Source organism: Passer domesticus, chromosome 23 (genome assembly GCF_036417665.1).
Source record: "Passer domesticus isolate bPasDom1 chromosome 23, bPasDom1.hap1, whole genome shotgun sequence".
Classification (NCBI taxonomy): domain Eukaryota; kingdom Metazoa; phylum Chordata; class Aves; order Passeriformes; family Passeridae; genus Passer; species Passer domesticus.
The window spans coordinates 2,422,062-2,441,801 of NC_087496.1; the positions used below are offsets into that span (position 1 = coordinate 2,422,062).

A 19,740-nucleotide genomic window follows, 5' to 3' on the forward strand; every position below is an offset into this window, starting at 1 on the left:
GTGTGTGTCTGTGCTCTGGCCGGGTGGGACTCAGTCCCTGTGTAGGTTTGAGCAGACCTGGTTGCAGCCCCTCCCAGGTTTGGAACTGTCACTTGTCTCTCCAGAGTTGTTTAGCTCAGATTTGGAGAGTCCTTCATTGGAAAATCCATTGAAAGTGCAATTTGGCAGTAGCTCTGCTATTTTTTTGCTGTGCTGAGAGGCTGCACAGGGAGTTCCTTGGCTTGGCTGGGCTGAGCAGCTCTGAGACTGCCCGTGCTCTGTGCTGCCAGCAGCATTGGTGTGGGTTTCTCAGCACTGTACTGCTGGGAAACTTCTGTAACTGCTCCTTCAGTTACCTATTCCGTATTTTTAGAACCCCTTGTTGGGGTGCCCTGCCCTTGGGAGCTTTCCTTAGAGCCAGATTCTTCCCCCTGTGCCCTGAGAGGGGTGCAAGAGAAAGGATTGGTGATCTGGGTAATGGCAGCAGATGTTCTGCCTCAAAATTACCTCATTTGGTGTCTCCTGACCTGTCTGAGGACCCTGGGGCTGGGCAGCAGGATGTTCTCTGGCCCCTCTGGCTGGTTTGGGTGCTGGTAAGGTGTTTTTATGCCCCACAGGACCACTGTGTATCCAGCTGGGGCTTCTTGCTGTGGGAGGGCCCCGTCTCCTGGCTCCTTGCTGAAAATAGCTGGGGACCCCCATGCCCTCGGGCCACAGCGCCAGAAATCTGTTGGCTGATGAGAGAGGGACATAAAACCACGGGGAGCCAGGAGCGGCTGTGGCCGGGCAGGAACGCTGCCCTGCAGGAACACTGTCAGGGAAGAAAGCTGCTTTCCCAGCCCGCTGCCTTCCCCACTCGCTGCTGTGGCTGCTGGGGTGGCTTTTTCTATTTCTGTTCGTGAAAAGGCTTCCCCTGTAATTACGAGGTGATTTAACGCCCTGCCTGAGCTGTCGTTCACAGCTGCCGGACACAGCGCTCTGCAGAACCTCGGCAGGGGCTCCTCAGCCCGGCAGAGTCGCTCCTTGAGCCAGTCACACCTCAGGCAGCCTCATCAGCGTCTCTTCCTCCCTTCACCATGTCCCTGTCGCACACGGCGGCTGAGTACATGCTCTCTGATGCCCTGCTCCCGGATCCCAGCAGCTCCCGGGCCAAGGGCTTGCGGCTGGAGCTGCCGAGCGACCGCCTGCTGAAGTTTGTCACCGTGGGGCTGCCCCTCTTCCTCGTCTCGCTGGCCTTCGCCCGGGAGTTCTCTGCTGGTGAGTTGCAGCTTTTCCATTGTGTTCTTCAGCTCGTGGGCAATCACCAGTGGTGGTTTGGTTTGGGCAAACCCCTTGTATTCTTGATGGGGTCATGATCCAAAGTGGAACAGCTGGAAGTCCAGTTTTAGGAGCTGTTCTGCCTCATGGGTGTTTATTGATTGTTTTTAATGGATCATAATTCACTGGGAGAGTGTGGGAACAGCTGTGCTAACCCCAGGAGCAGCACTGAGTCAATGCCCAGCCTCAGCTGCTTGTGCACAGCACCTCTGGGTGCCATGGGCTTGTTTCCAAGGAGGAGGAGCAGGAGGGTACCAGCAGCATGGAGAGATGCATTGTGACCTCAGGCTAAATCTGGCCTCGGCCAACATCTAACTGCTCTCCCTGAGGATTTGGTTTTACTCCAGTTTTTGGCTGGTTAGTCTGTAATTCCCGACACTGTGTACACACCGCTACACACAAAGGTTTTGTGTTTGGGAAGGGATGGAAAAGTCCTGGCTAGAAACACAGCAGCTCCAAAATGACCATGAAAAGGCTTTTTTTGAGTCAAAGCAATGCCTGAGATGTAATTACCCTCCTGTAAGGCATTCGCTCGTGGCTTTGGAGTGTTCCTCCACCCTCCATGGCTGAGGTTTACTCTCCTCCTCCTCACCCCAGGCTCCCAGATCAGCTGCTTCTCTCCCACCAACTTCACGGGGAAGCAGTCTGCCTACACCGACACGGCTTGCTGGGACTCCCTCATCCACCACGGCTTCGACGCTGAGGGACGTGCCATCACCAAGTCCCTCTGGGCTCTCAAGGTAGGGTCAAAGTCACGTCTGGGTGCCCCTGCATCCCATCTGGACGTCCACAGCAAGAGCGACTCCACATCCTCAACGACCGTTCGTGTTCTTTGCCCAGGTCTTCCCCTACTCGCTGCTGGTGGTGGCGGTGCTGATGTACCTGCCCTACCTGCTGTGGCGTTACGCTGCCGCCCCCGCCCTGCACTGCGACCTCCTCTTCATCATCGACGAGCTGGATAAATCCTACAACCGCTCCGTGCGCCTGGTGCAGCACATGAAGAAGGTGCAGCAGGCCAGTGCTGAGCCAGAGCAGTTCTGGGAGGAGTACGAGAGGTGAGGCCGGGTCACTGTGGCCCTTGGAGTCCCTCCACAGGTGTTGTGGTTGCACCCAGGATGGGCCTGGGTGAAATGGGGGGTGGCTCTCACTCCCCCTGTGTCCCTCACCCCCAGGGCCCGCCGGGAGAGGTATTTTGAGTTCCCGTTGCTGGAGAGGTACCTGACCTGCAAGCAGCACGCCCACGCCCTGGTGTTCATCTACATCCTGAGGAACGTGCTGCTGCTCCTGTTCTTGGCTGCTACCTGCCTCTACCTGGTCTTTCTCCACCTGAACATCTTCTTCCAGGATGAGTTCAGCTGCTCCATCAAGACGGGGTTGCTGCAGGCAGAGCCACACATCCCCTCGCTCATCCCTTGCAAGCTGGTCTTCTTCTCCGTGTTCCAGCTCATCAGCCTCTCAGTTGGCAGTGTCTATGTCCTCCTCATCCCTGTTGTCATCTACAATGCCCTGCAGCTCTGCCAGTGGGACAAGGGGCTGCTCTCTGTCTATGAGATGCTGCCTGCCTTCGACCTGCTCAGCCGCAGGATGCTCACCTGCCCCCTCAACGACCTCAACGTCATCCTTCTCTTCCTCCGTGCCAACATCTCCGAGCTGACCTCCTTCAGCCGCCTCAACGCCGTCAGCGCCCTGAGGGAAGCCACTGCCAACAAGGAGGACATTGATACTGTCATCGACTTCATGACACTGCTGGCTGGGCTGGAGACCACCAAACCCAAACACCAAGCTTGCACCGAAGGCAGTACAGCCCTCTCCAACGGTGCAGCCCTAGGTAGGCTTTTTGGGTAGACACAACTTCTTTGCTCTTGGCTCCCACACCACAAGATCCCACCCTTGAAATGTGGTTGGACCACCCTAAATCCTTTGCCAAGACCTTAGGGTGTTTGGGGCATAGCTGGGGGTCACTGCGAGGGCTGACAAATCCTGGAAGGGGTTCTGGCATCCACAGTGTGATGCTACTGCGATCCAAGGTGTGGGCAGGGGTTGCTATAGGAACAGCAAGCCAAGAGATTGCTGCTTAAATCCGAGCTCTGGGCAAACTGCAGGACTGGGAGGGTCCCTGTTTTTGGCAACTCATCCTGCTGGGAGTGGAGTTGAGAGTTTTAAATCCTGGGGGGCTGATGCCAAGGATGCCATGCCCGCCCCCTTCTCCCATTCATATGGCACTGGTGGGCACAGTGGGGCTGTGTGTGGAGATGGGTTCCAAGATAAAACCACATTCCAAAGTCCTGTACTGCTCCCTCACCCACGTGCTTTGGGTTTTGGGGAGCTGGATGTCTCCTCTGGGGTCTCACAGGGACCCCTGGTGCCCATGGCAAGTGGTTTGCAGGCTGTGTGAGACAGCCCAGCCCCACAGGTAGGAGCTGAGAGGCCTGGGCTTCACTCCTGGCCCTGAACACAGTCTGAATTATGGTATAAAAAAATCCAGACTGAGCTGGATTCTGCATCCTTGTTACTATGGCAACCCAGGGCCAGCACAGCTGGCTCCTGGGCCAGTTACTTGGTGCTGGAAAAAGCCCAGATCCTCGTCCAGCTAATTAACTACCTGCTCTTCTCTCCTTGTCTAGAACCAAAGCCTGGAGTGGAAACGACGGGAAAAGCCTCACGGGACTCACTCGGCTCTGCCTGACCCAGAGGAGGCAGCAGGCAGGGATCCTGTGATCCCAGGATCCACTTTTCTGACAGAGCTCTACTGCAGCAGCTGGGCTGAGCCCACCTGTGCTTCCTGCACCTGGCCCTTCCCTTCTTGTGTACATTTGTCCAGCAAAAAAGGGTTAAACAATCTGTGTTTTGTGCAGAACCTCTTGGTCTCTTATTCTAAGTGCTGGGTGCCATGCTGTGCCTCTGCCACAGGAATTTCCCTGTTCTTTTGGTAAGAGGTGGGGCATGGAGGATTAGAAATGCTCATCTGAAGGAAAAAAAATATCCAGGAATAAAATGAGTTGGTTTATTAACTTTTATTAAGAGAGGGAACCCTCCACAGCTCCCTGTCCTAGCCCAGCCTTAGTATTTGGATGTGGTTTTTTGGCAGAGCTCCTCTCTCCCCCTCTCCACCCTGCAGCTGGAAGCTGATTCCTGGATCCTGTGAGCATCCTACCCTGGGGATGAGTGGTCTGTGCCTGGAGAAATGGGGTGTCTGGGGGGCCAGGACCAGCTCCATAGGCAAGGGAGCAGCAGTGAGGGGTTCAGCTCTCATTGTTGTGTCCTGCTGCTTCTCCTTACATAATTTTTCATATATTTAATTGCAAATTGGCTTTCCCCCTTCCCCCCACCCTGTAGCCTTGGCTTGAGTCCTCAGAGGAGCTGAAAACTTGTTTAATTAATAAGGTAGTAATGAAGTCTCTGATTCCCTGGCTTGGGAAGGGACAGTGCCAGGAGCCATGAGTGTTTTGCCAGAGGTCTGAGCTCCCTCATCTCCCTAATTTAGGGGGTACCTGGAGCTGGGGAGGAGCAGCAGCTCCCTCCCTCCGTCAGTGTTCCCTGCAGGGAGGGTGTCCAGCAGGAAGGGGGGTGCAGGCAGCCCCTGGGAGTTGTAGAGGGGGCAGGCCTGGTACTCACAGGGCCACTCAGCCCAGGCATAGCGCAGGCCCAGCAGCAGTGTGCTGCAGCCACCCAGGGCCAGCGTCACCGTGCGGGACCCCACTGCCACCACTGGTGCCAGCAGCCACTGGCACGGGGACGCCTGGCTGGAACAGCACACCTGGAGAGGGGAGAAACTCCCTTCAGTGCTGCCTTCCTTTTGCAGCTCTTTGGAGAGGATATCCCACTCCTCACCTCAAACGCCTGCGCATCCCTCTGACGGTAGATGAGCTTCTGGCTGTAGGTGACATTCAGCAGCCCAGTGGTCACCTCCAGGACAGCCCGGGTGGGATATGGTCCCTGGAACACGAGGCCCTTGTCCCCATAGGCCACAGCCATGGCACCCAGCAGCAGTCGGTGAGCCACATTCTGCTTGTCCCGAGGGTGGATACTGCCCAGGAAGAGCAGGAAGATGGAGCTGGAAGCCAAAAACTCCATCCCCACACCCTCACCCCAGCCCAGGACTCACCTGCCATAGGGCGAGTGCTCATCGCCCAGATCCATGGCTACAGCCATGAACGTTCTGGGCATCCTGGCGTTGGGAACCACCCCCAGGTTGGCTGTTTGGTGCCAGCGGAGCCGGGCGAAGCTGTCGTCTGCACTCTGATGGCGGTAGGTGGAGAGCTGAGGGGCACGAGGGAAATGGGGGAGTGCCTCAGATCCCAAACTGGCCACTGTGCTCCCTGCCTGGGATTTTCAGCACTTGGCAGGATGTGTATGTGTTTAGAGCATGCTCTCCCTGGCCTCCCCCAAGGACAACGGGGGATGTGACCCCTGTCACCCCCCGACACCTGCACAAAGCCAAAGGGGAGAAGTGGCTCCGTCTGTCCGGCTGATCCGGTGTGGAATGCCCAGCGCCAGTCGGCAATGAGTGCAGGGAAGGTGCAGTTGTACTGGTCTGTGTTCAGCAAGGTATTGGCCTCACCTGTCCCCCAGAAAGAAGGGCTGGTGAGAGCTCAGTGGCACAGTGAGGACTGTTTTACCCCAGGGGACAGAAATGGGGGCTCACCCTGGTACCAAGCGACACCCCGTAGGGTCATGCTGAGCAGCGGGTGGATCATGGCGTTCCAGAGCACGGAGGGCGTTTGTGGGCCAGAGAGATGCTGATGTGGGGAGGTGCTGGAAGACAAAACTAGATTTAAGGGTGGTACAAAGCACAAGAGAGCCTTTAGGTTAAAGCAAGCACCACAGCAAAGGGAGATCTGGGGTCCCTCTCTTTTCCCTTTACCCACCCAGATGTGCCTTTTGCTCTTGGCATGGGAGGGGGTATAATGATGCATAGAGGGGGCTGTGAGGCTCCTGGAGAGGAGGTGGGGTGGGAAGGGATGAGGATACTCCCCAAAAGCAGCGTGGTACAGGGCAGGAGGTGTTTCCACAGCACCTTCTCTCACCTCCCCGTGTCCTCTGGGAGCCCACATGCCTGCAGAACCCGGCGGGAGGACCAGGCCTCGATGGGGGTCCCTCCCCAGGCCACCTCCACCAGCCCGATGGGGGACCCCAGAGCCTCATACAGGGAGCGCCCCAGCAGCCAGCACACGGCCGAGAAGTAGGTGAAATTCCCATGGCCCAGGTTTTCTGCTCAAGAAACAGCAGGCTGCAAAGGGAAGCAGTGGGAAAAAACCCATTTCCAAGCTCTCTTTTGGAGGCACATTGCACTCACCAGCTGTTGGAATGGACCATGGCAAATCAACCTGCTCCAGGTCCTCCAGCTCCACGCTGGAGCGGGCGGGCGCCGCAGCAAAGATACGGACGTAGGGATAGTGAGCAGCAGCAGCGAGCTCCTGGCTGGCATTGGCCACCTGAGGAAGGGCCAGGAGCATGCAAGGTGCTTCCCTGGCTGATTCCTATCGGCTCCTGATCTGTGCTGTGGGGCCTTACCTGCAGGACTGTCATTGCCATGTTGCTCTGCCCGCTGCAAAGCCACACATCTCCAAAGTAGATGTCCCGCAGTGTCACGTTCTCCACGCCCTGCTCGGCTGTCAGTGCATAGGGACCGCCCCGATCCATTGGGTCCAGGACAGCTGTCCAAGTCCCAGAAGGTCCTGGAGGAAGAGCATGGTGCTTATCTTCCACCACCCTTATGAAGGCCTCAAGCCCTTCACCAGGATGTTGGATGAGCAGCCATCAACCAGTGGGGAAGGACAGATAACAGGGAAAAGCTTCTCTACCACAGAGACAGGTTGGGGAAATGGATTTCAGAAGCCCTCTGACATTAGAGGGACCTTTCTTCTGCAGGAATTTAGGGGTTAAAAAAGAAAACCTGGAAAACAAATGTGTGTCAGAGCAGAAGCTGCTGGGAGGAACTGGGATTACAGGAGCAGCTTGGTGTGTGTGACACTGAGATGTCTCCAGCTAATTTTAGAGGCGCCAAATCGAAGCGTAAAGATATTCTGCTGGAGCTTAGCGTGGATTTTCTGGCTGGATCCTGCAGATCTCCAGGATTGCTGCTCTCCCACAAGACACCTCCAGGCTCTTCATCTTATGGAGATGCCCTTGGGCAGCACTTTTACCCTCCAAAGGTGATGAGCTCCCTCCCAACTCTTCAGGCAGGGATGTAGCTGGGATTTGAGGTGCTCCTGAGCCCTCCCAGCTCCAGGAAGGCTCTGCTTGCACAGACAACAGCCTTTGGGGCTTAGAGATCCCACAGGATCCTCCAAGGGGGCACAGATTGAAAAAGAACCTCTGGAGGTTGCTCAGACCTGGTTTAGACAGGGAGAGAAGCTGAATTCCCCCTGTGCCCTGCACGGCCTCATTGGCTCCAGCCCGTGCGGTGCCACCCACGCCAGCGGCAGCTCTGCTCCCACTGGGCACCCACGGGAGCCACTGCTGGCAACCAAAGTGAGCAAAGGCTGCCACTGCTGGGGAGGGGAATGGCTGAGCCCACCCGGGGCTCCTGAGAGGGAAAAGCAGGAGCTGGAGATGCCACCAGCACCTGTGCAGCCCCAGAGCAGCACTGTGACAAACAGGGGCGTGCCAAACCCCGTCTCACCCACAACCACCAGCTCTGATTTGGGCTCAGACAAGTTTCTGGCCACCAAAACCATCAGTTTCTAGTGAAAGTCTGGGACTGACCTTTGACCGGTGCTGTTTTCTCCATGACGAGGCCGCTGGCACCTGAGAGAGTCAGGGTGACCACGGCCCCCAGCTCCCCGTGGCCCCACACCACAGCCCCCGAGGGCTTCTGCTGCAGCACCATGTGGTCACCATAGTAGGAGGCAAAGCTGAGCATTCCCCCTGGAATCAGCAGACAGTGCAAACATCAGCTCCGAGAGAAAAACACCCTCAGCATGGCCTCTGACCCCCTCTTAAATACAGATTATTTGAGATCCCACCTAATTTACAGATTCCTGGTTAGCTTTAAGGTGGCTAAAATCACCACAGGGCTGAGGAAGGGGCAGAATTTAAGTTCCACAAGAAGGAATTCACCTCCTAAAGTACAGGGAGCATGTTACATCTTGTATTACATGGATTTGGATACAGATTTTGGTAAAAATTCCTCTAATAACAGCATGGGAGTGTCTCTCCCAGCCCAGCCTTGCTAATTAATGTTCTGATGTATTTTTCCCTTGGAAAAAGGTTTGTCAAGGGGTGGGATGGAAAACATTGGGCGTGCAGCATCAGCAAAGGCACCTTCAGTGGGGATGGAAGGAGAAGGCCCAGCCCTGGCATCCCCCAAAGCCCCATTTTTGCAGAGTGAAAGAAAATCATATTTGAAAAGTGGGTCAGAAAAACATGTGAGGGGTGACCTGGGCAGAGAACCTCAGTGACCAAATGAGAGCTCATGGAGCCTCATCTCCTCTGCAGCTCATCCTGGGCTGGGTTTGAGGAAGGAACAATGTTCTTGGCCCCTCAGGAGTCAGCTGCATGGCTGGTCCCGCTGCCTCCTGCCACAAGGCTCCGGAGTTATATAAAAAACAAGTCGGAGGAGAAAAAAAAAAAAAACCGAAAACTGAGACGCCAGGGAAGAGTGGAAGCTATAAAAAGCATCTGGGAGGAGGGAAGGGAAGAAGCAGGGAGGAGGGAAGGGAGGAGAGCCCACGAGACACCACCGAGGAGCCGCATGCGGCTCCCACCTTACGTAAAGCCTCGTCCCACGGCAGCAGAGCTGGGCCAGGGGCGCTGGGGGGCAAGGGCACCAAAGTGGGACTCAAAGCATGCAAAGGGCATTGAAGTGGCGTTTGGGGGATGCCACGCTTGTCAAAGTGGGACTCAGGGTGTGCAGAGGGTGTCAAACTGGGGCTCTGCGAGTGCAGAGGGCACAGAAGCAGAGCTTGGGGTGCAAAGAGTGTGAAAGACGGGTGGGGGGTAACAAGGGCATCGAAACTGGGCTAAAGGGGATGCCAAGGGCCCCAAAGTGGGGCTCAGACTAGTGCCAACATCATCAAAGAGGGTCTGGGGGCTCAAGGGGTGGCAGAGTGGGGCTGGATTTACAGGAGGGGCCAAGAGGGGCACCCCAAGAGCGGGGCTGGGGCAGTGCCAGTGCACAGACGAGGCTCGGAGTGCGCAGAGGGCACCACACCAAGGCTTGGGAGGCCTCGGAGGATTCCCGGGGCATCGGAGCCGGGCTGCTGCGGTGCCAAGCGTTCTGGCGATGCCAAGCGCCCCGAAGTGGATCCCGTGGGTCCCCTGAAGTGGGACCCTCCCCAGCCCGTTACCTGCCGCCGCCGGAGCCAGAGCCAGCAGCGCCAGCAGCGCCCACGCCGCCATCCTGGGGGGGCAAAGGGCTGCGAGGGCGGCGGGAGCCCCGGCACAGCCCGGTACCGCCCGGTGCCCCCGGCACTGCCCGCTACGGGCCGGTGCCCCCCGGTACCGCCCGGTGCCCCCGGCACTGCCCGCTATGGGCCGGTGCCCCCGGTACCGCCCGGTGCCCCCGGCACTGCCCGCTATGGGCCGGTACCGCCCGGTACCGCCCGGTGCCCCCGGTACCGCCCGGTGCCCCCGGTACCGCCCGGTCCGCCCCTCGGGGGCGTGGCCTCCTCACGCCCCGCCCACGGGGCGGTTGCCAAGCGACCGCGTCCGCACCGCGGCCTGAGGGGACGGCGCGGCCCGGCCCGGCTCTGACGGGAGAGGCCGAGAGGAAAGGCCGAGAGCGCGGGGCCGAGGGTTGCGGGGCTGCGGGAGGAGCCGGGGCACTCCGGGGGAGAGAAGCGGGGCAGTCCGGGGGAGACAACCGGGGCACACCGGGGACGGGAGCAGGGCCCACCCCGCCCGCTCACGCCGCCCAGGCCGGGGCCGCGCGCGCGCAGAGAGAGGCGGCCGCGCGCGTGCGCGGCGGGCAGGGAGCGTGTCTCCCCCTAGCGGCGGCTCTGGCCCCGTCAGCCGTCGGTCCGCGGGTTCGAGTCCCGGCGGTGCCCGGTGGCACTGCGGGCTGTGGTTAATCCCGGGCTGTGCCGCTGCAGAGCGTCCAGGAGAAGCGACCATGTCCATCGCCGCCTCCAACACCAGCATGAGGGTGCCTGCCGGCTTCCGGAACCTGCTGGAGGGGCTGTCGCGGGAAGTGCTGCGGGAGCAGCCCACCAACGTGGTGGCCTTTGCAGCGCAGTACTTCCAAAAGCTGCTGGAGCAGAGGGAGGGTGAGTGGCCTTGCCCAGCAGCCATCCTCTGCCCCACGCTGCATTGCCTGCCAGCCTGCTTTGTCTGCCCACCACCAGGGCATCAAACCCGCCCTTGTGCCCATTGCCCGTGGCCTTGTGCCTGTCCTGAATGGCCATGGTGCCATCACCCAGGGTGTTGTGCCTGTGCCATGTGCCCATCGCCCGTGGTACCAGGTGCCCACTGCATGTGGCACCAAGCCTCCTCCTTCCCTAGCTAGCGGCATTGACCCGGTGGCGTGGGGAGCCATGCTGGAGGACGACCGTCTCACCTGGCCCCCTTCCCAGGTAGGCTGCCCTCCTCTCCACTGGGGTGCCAAGAGCTGCCCTGTGTCCCTGCTCCACCCTGTCCCTGCCACCCCTGTGCCACATCATCTAAATTTCCTTCTTTCTTCTGGGAGCAGAAAGAGGCCAAGGACACAGAGGGGGAGCAGGCAGCACCAGGGGAGGCAGGCGGCATGCACAGCTCTGGATCACTGTGATTCCGCCCCAAAATGAGTGGAGAGGAGCCAAAGAGGAGCATGTCCCCGTAACCTTCATGAACTGGAACACCTCTCCGGAGATGCAACCTCAGCACTTGCCCCAAATCCCCCATTTCCCGCTGTCCAACCCCAAAACTAAAAAAAACCCCTTGGTCCTCCCCTGGCTCCAGCCCTTTTCCCGTGGGTGGGTGCTCCACTCCCATCCTGCCCCTGCGGTGCTGTTTTAATGAGGAATTTTATTAACGAGGTCCCCGCCGCTATTAGCGTCGATCACCTGAGATTTCTCCCCGAAAAATCCTGGGTTTGGGGCTGAGCTGAGCACGGGATGATATTTTTAGCCTCTATATTTAGGCCCCTGCATCCCTGGAGGTTGGAAGAAACTTCATAACATCCCAGCGTGAAGGAATGATGTGACATTGCTCCTCTGCTACCCCCCTCCATAAGCTGAGATACCTCCATGGAGTTCTGGGTGGCACACAAAGGCCCCCCAGTCCTATTCCCGCCTGTGAAATTCATATTTTCCTACACAGCGTGGTTTCAAAATCCCCCCAAAAAAGTGGGGTTTGCGTCGAAGCTGGCTGCTCTATTTTTGGAGAGGACTGAGCCCCCCCATCCACGCTCACCCCGTTTTTACCCCCTCTTTCCTGTTTTCCACCGCCATATGTGGTGCTCGCCCACGGCACGGGGCATGGCAGCGGCTCCCCCGGGAAAAACAGGAAGGAGGGATGGGGAAAAAAAGCTGGCGGGGACCCCGTGCCGGGGCTGCTGCCAGCCAGCTACGCCGTGACCCCCCTGCAGCACCGCCTCGCCGGCTGCCGGCTCCTGCCTCGGCAGCCGGCAGCACTGCCCGCCCAGGGCACCGTTCCAGCATCCAATTCCCTTTTCTTTTAAGGATTTTTTTCCCCCCCCTGTTTTTAAAGGGTTTTTTTAACACCTCGGTGCCACCATCTCGAACCACGACGGCGGGATGTTCTCAGCAGGTCTCGCCAGCTGCACTTGCCGTTCTCCCCTTCCAAAATCTGAGTTGTTTCCTTGGAATTAAAATTTTGGAGGTGCTGGAGCACCTGAGAAAGCATCATGCAGATGAAGGGGTCCAGGGAGGGAAAATGCAGAGCCTGGAACAGGCTCAAAACTCGCCATTAATGATTAGAAATGTTCTGGCATTTCGCGTCCCTCCTCCGCAGCCGCAGCCTGCGGGAGACGGCGGCGCTCGGCGGCTCTGCCAGGACCCGGTGCCACGATGGAGCAGATTTTGGGGGCTAATTGAGGGACTAATCCTAATTTTGGGGCTAACTTCTCAGATCCACGACCCCAGATGGTTGACTCAGACCAATCACCCCCAAAACCCTTCCCACTTAGCTCGCCCAAAACACCCGGTCCTCTCTGATTGGAGCAGGCAGTGATGGATCTGGAGGGTCTAAAATCCAGGGAAAAGGATTTCTTCCCATCAAAAATCCCAGCAGAGCTGCCAAGGCTTCTCCTGGAAGCTGCAGCAGGGTTTTCTGGAGCAGAGCTATTCCCACCCCCCACGCCCACCCACCCTGGTGTGCTGGTGGAAAGAAGTGATGGTGGAAAAGTGGCTCCAGTGGGAGAGCTGAGTGGCTCTCAGGGGAATTTGAGGGATGCCTGGGAGCCTTTCCCAAGGGGAATTTGGGTGCCAGGCGTGTGCTGGGGCAGGGGTGACCCCCTTCAACCTCCAGGTGTGGGTGAAGCAGTGGAGGGAGGTGGCAGTGGTGGGATGTGCCTGGGATGGGGTGGAGTGGGATGGGGAGCAGGGTGTCCTGGGGTGTCAGGGGACAAAGGGGTGCCACCACCTGCACCCAGCAGGAGTGGCCTTGGAGAAAGAGATGGAGGTGGGATGGGAATGGGAACAAGGGTGGTGATATGGCAGGGAACAGGGCCAGGGGTGAGGGTGATGATGGGGATGGGGACAGGGAGAGGGACAGGGATGATGGGGTTGAAGCTGGGAATGGGAGCAGGGATTGGCATCATGGAGAGGATGGGGACAACAAGTGGGATGGGGATCATGAGAGGGATGGGGACAGGGATGATGGTAGGGATGGAGAAGGTGGTGGAGGTGATGGGGATGAGGTCAGGGATGAGGTCAGGGCTGGTGGCAGCAGTGGGGACAGTGCCCATTCCAGTGCCAGAGGCAGTGATGTCAGTGGGACAGGGACGTTAATGGGGATGATGATGATGATGATGGCGGCAGAGAGGAAGGTCAGTGCCACCAGGCCCCCAAGCAGGATGACCCCTGCGAGCAAACTTGGCCAGGGAGAGCCAGTGGGGCCTGACGGCGCGGGTGGGCCGGGGGGTGCAGGTGCCCACCTTGGGGGGGCCAGGCTGTGTTTTGGGGGCTGGCTGGAGCAGCATCGGCGCAGAGCCCACGGGCGACTTGTGCAGTTGCTTAGCAACTCCCAAACCCGGATTAGAGGCGAGCGAGGCAGCGCTGGGGGGGCTGTGGGCTGCAGCCCCCCGCATTGCCCTGGGGGTCCCTCCTGCTTGCCGGGGTGCCCCGGCTCACCCTGCCAGCCCCAGCACCTCGGCGTGCTCCGGGGTGGCAGCAGGGTCTGCAGGGAGCACCGAAGGCCGTGGAAGTGGCTGGAACCGCGGGTCTGGTTGGAGGACACCCCAAATGTGGGGGGGCAGATGCTCCTGTGAGTGGGGAAGGGACCCCCAGGCCCCAGAAGTGGAGCCCACTGCTCTGCTTGGAGCCTGCAGCTGGGCACATCAGCCCCGGGGTTCTGCAGCGTGCTCGGTGGGACGCTGTGTCCCACCATGCCCACCCTTCCTCGCCATCTTCATCCTTGCCATCCTCATCCTCACCCTCCTTCAGGACCAAGTCCTAAGTAGGTCAAGAAGGTTTTTTAACCCCGTGCAGACCAATCTGGGGGCAAAACCTGCCACCAGCATCACTGTGGATCATGTACCCCCCCCAAAATGAACCCATTACCCCCATTTGCTATAGCTTTGTCCCCCAAAAAAACCCTCCACGCTGAAAGCAAGGCTCATCACATCTTGGCTCGCATCCTCTGCATGTGATGTTGTGTTCCACGAAACTCCAAGGCGAGCTGCCGGCTCCTTTAAGTGTTAGGAGGGAGTTGGAGGCTGCAAAATAAAATTGGAGGAGGGAAAATAAAAAAAAAAAAAAATTAAAAAAAAAAAAAAGAGGAGAAAGGGAGGAAAAAAAAAATAAGGCACCCCTCCTTCCCCCCCAAAAGCCTGGCAGGGGTGTCGGGCTGATAGGCTCGCCCGGAGGAAAGCGCATTACGTAGGCAAGCGGCTCCGCTCAACTTGCCACCTGCGCCGGGAGAGCCGCCGGGGAAGCGAGATCGTGCCCGAGCCCCTCGCCCGCCGCTGGCCGCCCACCGCCCTCCGCCATGGACTGCTGCAACGTAGGTCCCGCTCCCCCTGCGCCCCTGCTGCCTCCATCCCTCCCTCACCCCGGGCTGGGCCGGGGGCTCTGGGGTGGCGGGGGTGCGATGGGTGCTCAGGCAGCTCCGCGACCCCAGCGCTGCTGCAGCCCCCGGGCTCCTCTGCCCCCAAATCGCCGCTCGCTCCTGCCTCGCAGCAGTTCGGAATCCATCCCGCCCGGACCCATCCTGCACCCCACAGCCCGCTGAGGGACCCCCCCACATCGAATCCAGGTTTTAGGGAGCTTTTTCATCCCCTCCCCACCCCACAACTGCTCCACAGGTGGGATCGGGGGCTGCAGGCGGATAAAGGGATTCATTGGGGTCGCGCCCCTCTCTCCTCAGCCGAGGGTGAGCTCCCCTCTCTCCCGGCCACCAGCCGGCTTGGGCAGAAAACCACATCCTTTCCCCTTTCTCCCTGACCCCCTGACTTTTCCTGCCCCTGTTCCCCTTTTCCTCCCCATTTCCCCTTTCTCTTCCCCTTTTCCTCCCCCTTTCCCCTTTCTCTTTTCCGTTTCTTTTTCCCCTTTCCCCACTTTTCCCCCCTAAGACAGCAGTACAGGGAAAAGCCCCCACCTCTCCTCCTGGGCACATCCAGAGAGGCAAAGCCCACCCTGGATATAGGATTTTTCCTGCCTGGATATAGGATTTCTCCCCTCTGTATAGGACTTTTCCCCTCATATGTAGGATTTCTCTTTCTGAATATAGGATTTCTCCCTCTGAATATAGGATTCCTCCCCTAGATACAAGTTTTCATCAGCTGCATAGAGGTTTTTACCCCATGGATATGGTGTTTTTCCACTGGAAATAGGATTTCTCCTGTGAATATAGGGTATGGCCCCCTGTTTATGGGTTTTCTTCCCTGAATATAGGATGTCTCCCCTGGATATAGGATTTTTCTCATGAATGTATGTTTTTTCCTACCTATAAACAGGATTTCTCAACTTGGATGTAGGTTTCTGCCGCCTCTATATAGGATTTCTTCCCTGATTATAGGATTTCTACCCTGGATATAGGAAATGCCCCCACATATATAGATTTCCTCCACCTGTATATGGTATTTCTCCCCTGGATATAGGATTTCCTCTCTCCTAATATAGGATTTCTCTCTTGGATATAGGATTTCTCGCCTGGATATAGGAGATGCCCCTCCATGTATAGGTTTTCTCCCCTGACTATAGCATTCCCTATCTCCAGATATAGTATTTCTCCCCTGGATATAGGTTTCTCCCACCTGTATATAGGATTTCTCCCCTGGATATAGGTTGTTCTCCCCCACCTTTGCATATAAAGGATATCTCTCTTGAATATAGGATTTCTTTCCCAGATATAGGATTTCCTGCCCCTGGCTATAGGATTTCTCCCCTGGCTATAGGATTTCCAAGCCTGGCTATAGGATTTCTCCCCTGGCTATAGGATTTCCAAGCCTGGCTATAGGATTTCTCCCCTGGCTATAGGATTTCCAGCCCTGGCTATAACATTTCCACCCTGGACATATCATTTCCACCTTGGACCCATCCTTATCTTTCACAATGGTAAAACAACCTGAGCAACTTCGTGGAGCCATGGCACAGGATGAGCTTCCTCCCCCCTGAATCTACAGCTTCCAAAGAAGCCCCCCAAAACTCCTTTAAGTCCTTTGAGTGCTCGTGGGGCAACACAAAGGCTTCTCCCCCACATCTGCTGGCCCTGGATCATCCAATGCCAGCTCATTTCCACCTCATTTCATTTTCCCACGTTTTTCTTTTTTTCCCGTTGAACTTGGTGCCGAGTCCAGCTGCTCTGGTGGGATGTGGCAGGAGGGGAATGGTTAGAGTGGTTTGGTCTTGGTGGGGCTTTCCTCCCTTCTGGCATCACTGCTTTCCCAAATTTCCTGGTGTTTCCAACCAAAGCCCTGAGGAGGGATGCAGGAGGATGCAACAGGCTATGAGGAAAGGGGAAACTGAGGCATGACCAGCTAATTTTGTGCAGGATGGCCCCCAGCCCCCTGCCAGAAGTATTCCCCAGAACCCATCCTCTGCTCCCATGGATTTTCCTCTCCCTGCCTCATAACCCTGCCTGGAGTCTGGCTTCCTGCAGCCGTGTGGTCCGGGGTTGCCATTTCCCCAAGGCACCTGCAAGGGACCCTGTTTTTTACCAAAACCCCTCGTTTTTAACAAAGGAGCCCAATTTTTGATGAGTAAACCTAATTTTTAGCAGCCTTCCCCCTAATTTTTAGAAAGGGGGTCGTTTAAGACCTTCTTGAACGGATTCCTTTGGGGAGGGTCTGTGCTGTTTGAGGTGCCACCAGCTGTAACCCTGCCATTGCCACCGTCAGGAGGGAGCCTGCACAAAGCTGGACGAGGACATCCTGGACATCCCTTTGGACGATCCTGATGCCAACGCGGCAGCTGCCAAGATCCAGGCTAGTTTCCGTGGCCATATGACCCGCAAGAAGATCAAAGGGGGTGAGATTGACCGGAAAACCAAGGACGCCGAGTGCGCCAACAGCACCCGCGGCGGCGACCTCCGCAACGGCGACTAGGTACACCCCAAATCCCACTGCTTCCCCCCAAAACCGGGTCATTTCTGTAAGGGTGCTGCTCTGAGTGTCCTTGGTTCTGGTGATTTGGGATGGAGCACCCTTCCCCAAGCTGATTTGGGATGGAGCGTCCTCCCCTGCAGAGATTTTGGATGGAGCATTCTGCTCTGCGCAGATTTGGGATGGAGCAACCTTCCCTTTGCAGATTTGGGATGGAGCATCCTTCTCTGTGCAGATTTGGGATGGAGCAACCTTCCCTTTGCAGATTTGGGATGGAGCAACCTTCCCTTTGCAGATTTGGGATGGAGCATCCTTCTCTGTGCAGATTTGGGATGGAGCATCCTTCCCTTTGCAGATTTGGGATGGAGCATCCTTCCCTGTGTAGATTTGGGATGGAGCAACCTTCCCTTTGCAGATTTGGGATGGAGCATCCTTCCCTTTGCAGATTTGGGATGGAGCAACCTTCCCTTTGCAGATTTGGGATGGAGCAACCTTCCCTTTGCAGATTTGGGATGGAGCAACCTTCCCCACACTGGTTCAGGGTGGAGAAGGGGTTTTTCCTCCCAGGAGATGGAAACACACAGGCAGGCAGCCCCTGCCTTGCCCTAAATTTGGGTGCGCGCCGTAGTAGTTGGGAAGGATGGGAAGTAGGATGGGAAGGCGCAGCCCTAGATTTGGATTGAATCTCTCCCTTAGCAACACCACCCCGAGCGCCTCGCCTCAGCACATGCTATTTTTAAAAGCCTGTGTCACAGTCTCCTGGCAGGAAAAGGTAAATTTAAAAAGCGCCCACGGTGCCGAGGCCGCGTGGCATCGGAGGCCGGGTGGTGGCGGCGCCGTGCCCGGGCCGTGCCCGGGGCCGGGAGCGCGGGCTGGCCCCGGACACCGGCGGGGCTGCTCGGGGCTGGCGGCGGGGAGGGCGTGCTGCCGGCTCGGCCACGTGAGCGTGCGGGGCCGGTGGAGATGCAGCTGGGATGGAACTGGGTGCAGCTGGCATGGAACTGGGATGCCGTGAGGATGGAGTGGGAATGCAGCGGGGGTTTAGTGCAGATAGAGTGGGGAGGAACTGAAGATGCAGCGGGAATGCAGTGAGGAGGAACAGAAGGATGCAGTGAGGATGCAGTGGAGATCCAACAAGGCTGCAGTGGGAAGGAACCGAGGATGCCGTGGGGATGGAACTGGAGCTCAGCGGGACACAGCGGGAATGAACTGAGGGTACAGGGGGAGCAGAACTGAGATGTGGTGGGGAAGCAATGGGGATGCAGTGAGAATGCACTGGAGATTCAGTGAGAATGCACTGGAGATTCAGTGAGAATGCACTGGAGGTTCAGTGAGAATGCAGTGAGCATGGAGAGGCAGTTCAGTGGGGCTGGGATGAGAACAAACTGAGGATGCAGTGGGGATTTTGTGAAGATCCAGTGGGACAATGTGAAAACAGTGAGGCTGCAGTGGGGCTGCAAAGGGGATGCAGTGAGGATGTGAGGGTTTGCAGTGGCGGAGCAACAGAAATTCAGTGAGGATGCAATGGGAATGAACTGGGGATGCAGTGGGGATTCAATGGGACTGCAGCGAGGATTGAGCGAGGATGCACTGGGGCTGCAGGGAGGATGTCAGAGGGCTGCAGTGAGGAAGCAGCTGCCAAGTGTAGGTGCTGTGCAGCTTCTTAGGGCCCGGAGGTTCCTTTGGGATGCCTTATCAGGGGGGCTGAGCAGGTTGGCAGCAGGGAGCCAGGCTCCCCTCCTTCTGCCACGGTGCTCTGCCTAGGGGGGTGCAGGCAGGGGTCCCCCCCAGCCTCTGGGCTGGGTGAGGGCAGCGTGTGGGCAGCAGTGGAGGCAGGACAGGGTGCAGGCAGGGTGTGGGCGGGCTGCAAGCGGAGCACGGGCAGGGTGTGGGCAGGGGGAGGGCACGGAGAGGCTGCAGGCTGCAGGAGCAGCATGTGAACAGGGTGCAGGGTGTGGGAAGGGTGCAGTCAGGGCACGGGGTACAGGCAGGGTGAAGGGTGCAGGGTGCAGGCAGGCACAGGGTACAGAGAGCACACACACAGGGTACAGGCAAGGTGCAGGATGAAGGGTTCAGGCAGAGCACAGGGTACAGGTGGGCACAGGGTACAGAGAGCACTAAAGGCACAGGCAGGGCACAGAGTACAAACAAGGCTCAGGGTGCAGGGTACAGGCAGGGCACAGGGTACAAACAAGGCTCAGGGTGCAGGGTACAGGCAGGGTGAAAGGTGCAGGCAGGGCACAGGGCACAGGCAAGGCTCAGGGTGCAGGGTACAGGGTACAAACAAGGCTCAGGGTGCAGGGTACAGGCAGGGTGAAGGGTGCAGGGTACAGGCAGGCCAGCCCAGGCTGACCTCTCGCTCTCTCCTTGCTTGCAGGGGCCACCAGCTGCTCACCGGAGCCCCCTCGTCACCGCCTCCCTGCCAGCGCCACCCGCCGAGGCCCAGGAGCCCCCGCTTCACCCCCTGCCCCCCGCATGCATCCCCCGGGGTCCCCCCGCAGCCAGGCCCTGCCCCTGCCCCTGGCTGCCCGCCCCCACCCCAGACACCCCCCGCCCCAATAAACGCCCCTGCCAGAGCCCCGGCCTGTCCTCGGTGCCTTCTGGTGTCACCGGCGGAGCGGTGAGGTCACAGCGGGCAGGGGAGGGCGGGCTGTGGGGCAGGGATCTCCCATTGTACGTGCAACACGCTGCAGCACGCGTGACATCACTGCCAGGCATGGGACGTGACATCAGGGTGTGGTGTGACATCACTCGTGGGTGGAGGGGACTTGTGGGGTGCTGGCATGAGATGGGTGGTGATG

At 58.2% G+C, this 19,740-nt stretch overlaps 4 protein-coding genes and 1 long non-coding RNA gene across 6 annotated transcripts; 3 read left to right on the top strand and 2 right to left on the bottom strand.

Annotated features, from left to right (window-relative positions):
- Window positions 1–143: 143 nt before the first annotated feature.
- On the top strand, window positions 144–4,198 carry PANX3 (pannexin 3). The gene is made up of 5 exons (XM_064397781.1): window positions 144–1,236; window positions 1,894–2,036; window positions 2,137–2,351; window positions 2,469–3,124; window positions 3,921–4,198. Exons 1-5 carry the CDS (start codon window positions 1,056–1,058, stop codon window positions 3,980–3,982), a joined length of 1,257 nt encoding a protein of 418 aa, XP_064253851.1. The 5' UTR covers window positions 144–1,055; the 3' UTR covers window positions 3,983–4,198.
- Window positions 2,870–9,782, bottom strand: SIAE (sialic acid acetylesterase). Of its 2 annotated transcripts, none has more exons than XM_064397775.1 (10): window positions 9,588–9,782; window positions 8,005–8,166; window positions 6,811–6,974; window positions 6,593–6,731; window positions 6,324–6,507; window positions 5,942–6,051; window positions 5,724–5,857; window positions 5,402–5,556; window positions 5,128–5,323; window positions 2,870–2,995 (listed from the first exon to the last, which is right to left on the bottom strand). In XM_064397775.1, the coding sequence occupies exons 1-10, from the start codon at window positions 9,637–9,639 to the stop codon at window positions 2,975–2,977; spliced, it is 1,317 nt and encodes a 438-aa protein (XP_064253845.1). In that variant the 5' UTR covers window positions 9,640–9,782; the 3' UTR covers window positions 2,870–2,974. The 2 variants fall into 2 exon arrangements, with proteins under 2 accessions (XP_064253845.1, XP_064253842.1); XM_064397772.1 differs by lacking the exon at window positions 2,870–2,995 and adding an exon at window positions 4,296–5,053.
- Window positions 9,783–9,917: 135 nt separating this feature from the next.
- On the top strand, window positions 9,918–12,080 carry SPA17 (sperm autoantigenic protein 17). Its single transcript, XM_064397788.1, has 4 exons — window positions 9,918–10,007; window positions 10,330–10,505; window positions 10,741–10,811; window positions 10,928–12,080. The coding sequence occupies exons 2-4, from the start codon at window positions 10,352–10,354 to the stop codon at window positions 11,003–11,005; spliced, it is 303 nt and encodes a 100-aa protein (XP_064253858.1). The 5' UTR covers window positions 9,918–10,007; window positions 10,330–10,351; the 3' UTR covers window positions 11,006–12,080.
- Window positions 12,081–14,221: 2,141 nt separating this feature from the next.
- On the top strand, window positions 14,222–19,516 carry NRGN (neurogranin). The gene is made up of 3 exons (XM_064397789.1): window positions 14,222–14,400; window positions 16,736–16,942; window positions 19,317–19,516. The coding sequence occupies exons 1-2, from the start codon at window positions 14,386–14,388 to the stop codon at window positions 16,940–16,942; spliced, it is 222 nt and encodes a 73-aa protein (XP_064253859.1). The 5' UTR covers window positions 14,222–14,385; the 3' UTR covers window positions 19,317–19,516.
- Window positions 15,205–16,742, bottom strand: LOC135285477 (uncharacterized). The gene is made up of 2 exons (XR_010350296.1): window positions 15,846–16,742; window positions 15,205–15,763 (listed from the first exon to the last, which is right to left on the bottom strand). It is a non-coding gene; the product is annotated as an uncharacterized LOC135285477 (long non-coding RNA).
- Window positions 19,517–19,740: the final 224 nt, after the last annotated feature.

Bases quoted from the DNA above. Each gene is read 5' to 3' on its own strand.
- PANX3 (XM_064397781.1), top strand. From the start codon at position 1,056: ATGTCCCTGTCGCACACGGCGGCTGAGTACATGCTCTCTGATGCCCTG. The intron at 2,037-2,136 runs GTAGGGTCAAAG...TTCTTTGCCCAG, and splicing joins AGTCCCTCTGGGCTCTCAAG to GTCTTCCCCTACTCGCTGCT. The intron at 3,125-3,920 runs GTAGGCTTTTTG...CTCCTTGTCTAG, and splicing joins CTCCAACGGTGCAGCCCTAG to AACCAAAGCCTGGAGTGGAA.
- SIAE (XM_064397772.1), bottom strand. From the start codon at position 9,639: ATGGCGGCGTGGGCGCTGCTGGCGCTGCTGGCTCTGGCTCCGGCGGCG. The intron at 6,508-6,592 runs GTGAGTGCAATG...TTTCTTGAGCAG, and splicing joins ATGGTCCATTCCAACAGCTG to AAAACCTGGGCCATGGGAAT. The intron at 5,054-5,127 runs GTGAGGAGTGGG...TCCCCTCTCCAG, and splicing joins GGGATGCGCAGGCGTTTGAG to GTGTGCTGTTCCAGCCAGGC.
- SPA17 (XM_064397788.1), top strand. From the start codon at position 10,352: ATGTCCATCGCCGCCTCCAACACCAGCATGAGGGTGCCTGCCGGCTTC. The intron at 10,506-10,740 runs GTGAGTGGCCTT...CTCCTTCCCTAG, and splicing joins GCTGCTGGAGCAGAGGGAGG to CTAGCGGCATTGACCCGGTG. The intron at 10,812-10,927 runs GTAGGCTGCCCT...TTCTGGGAGCAG, and splicing joins TCACCTGGCCCCCTTCCCAG to AAAGAGGCCAAGGACACAGA.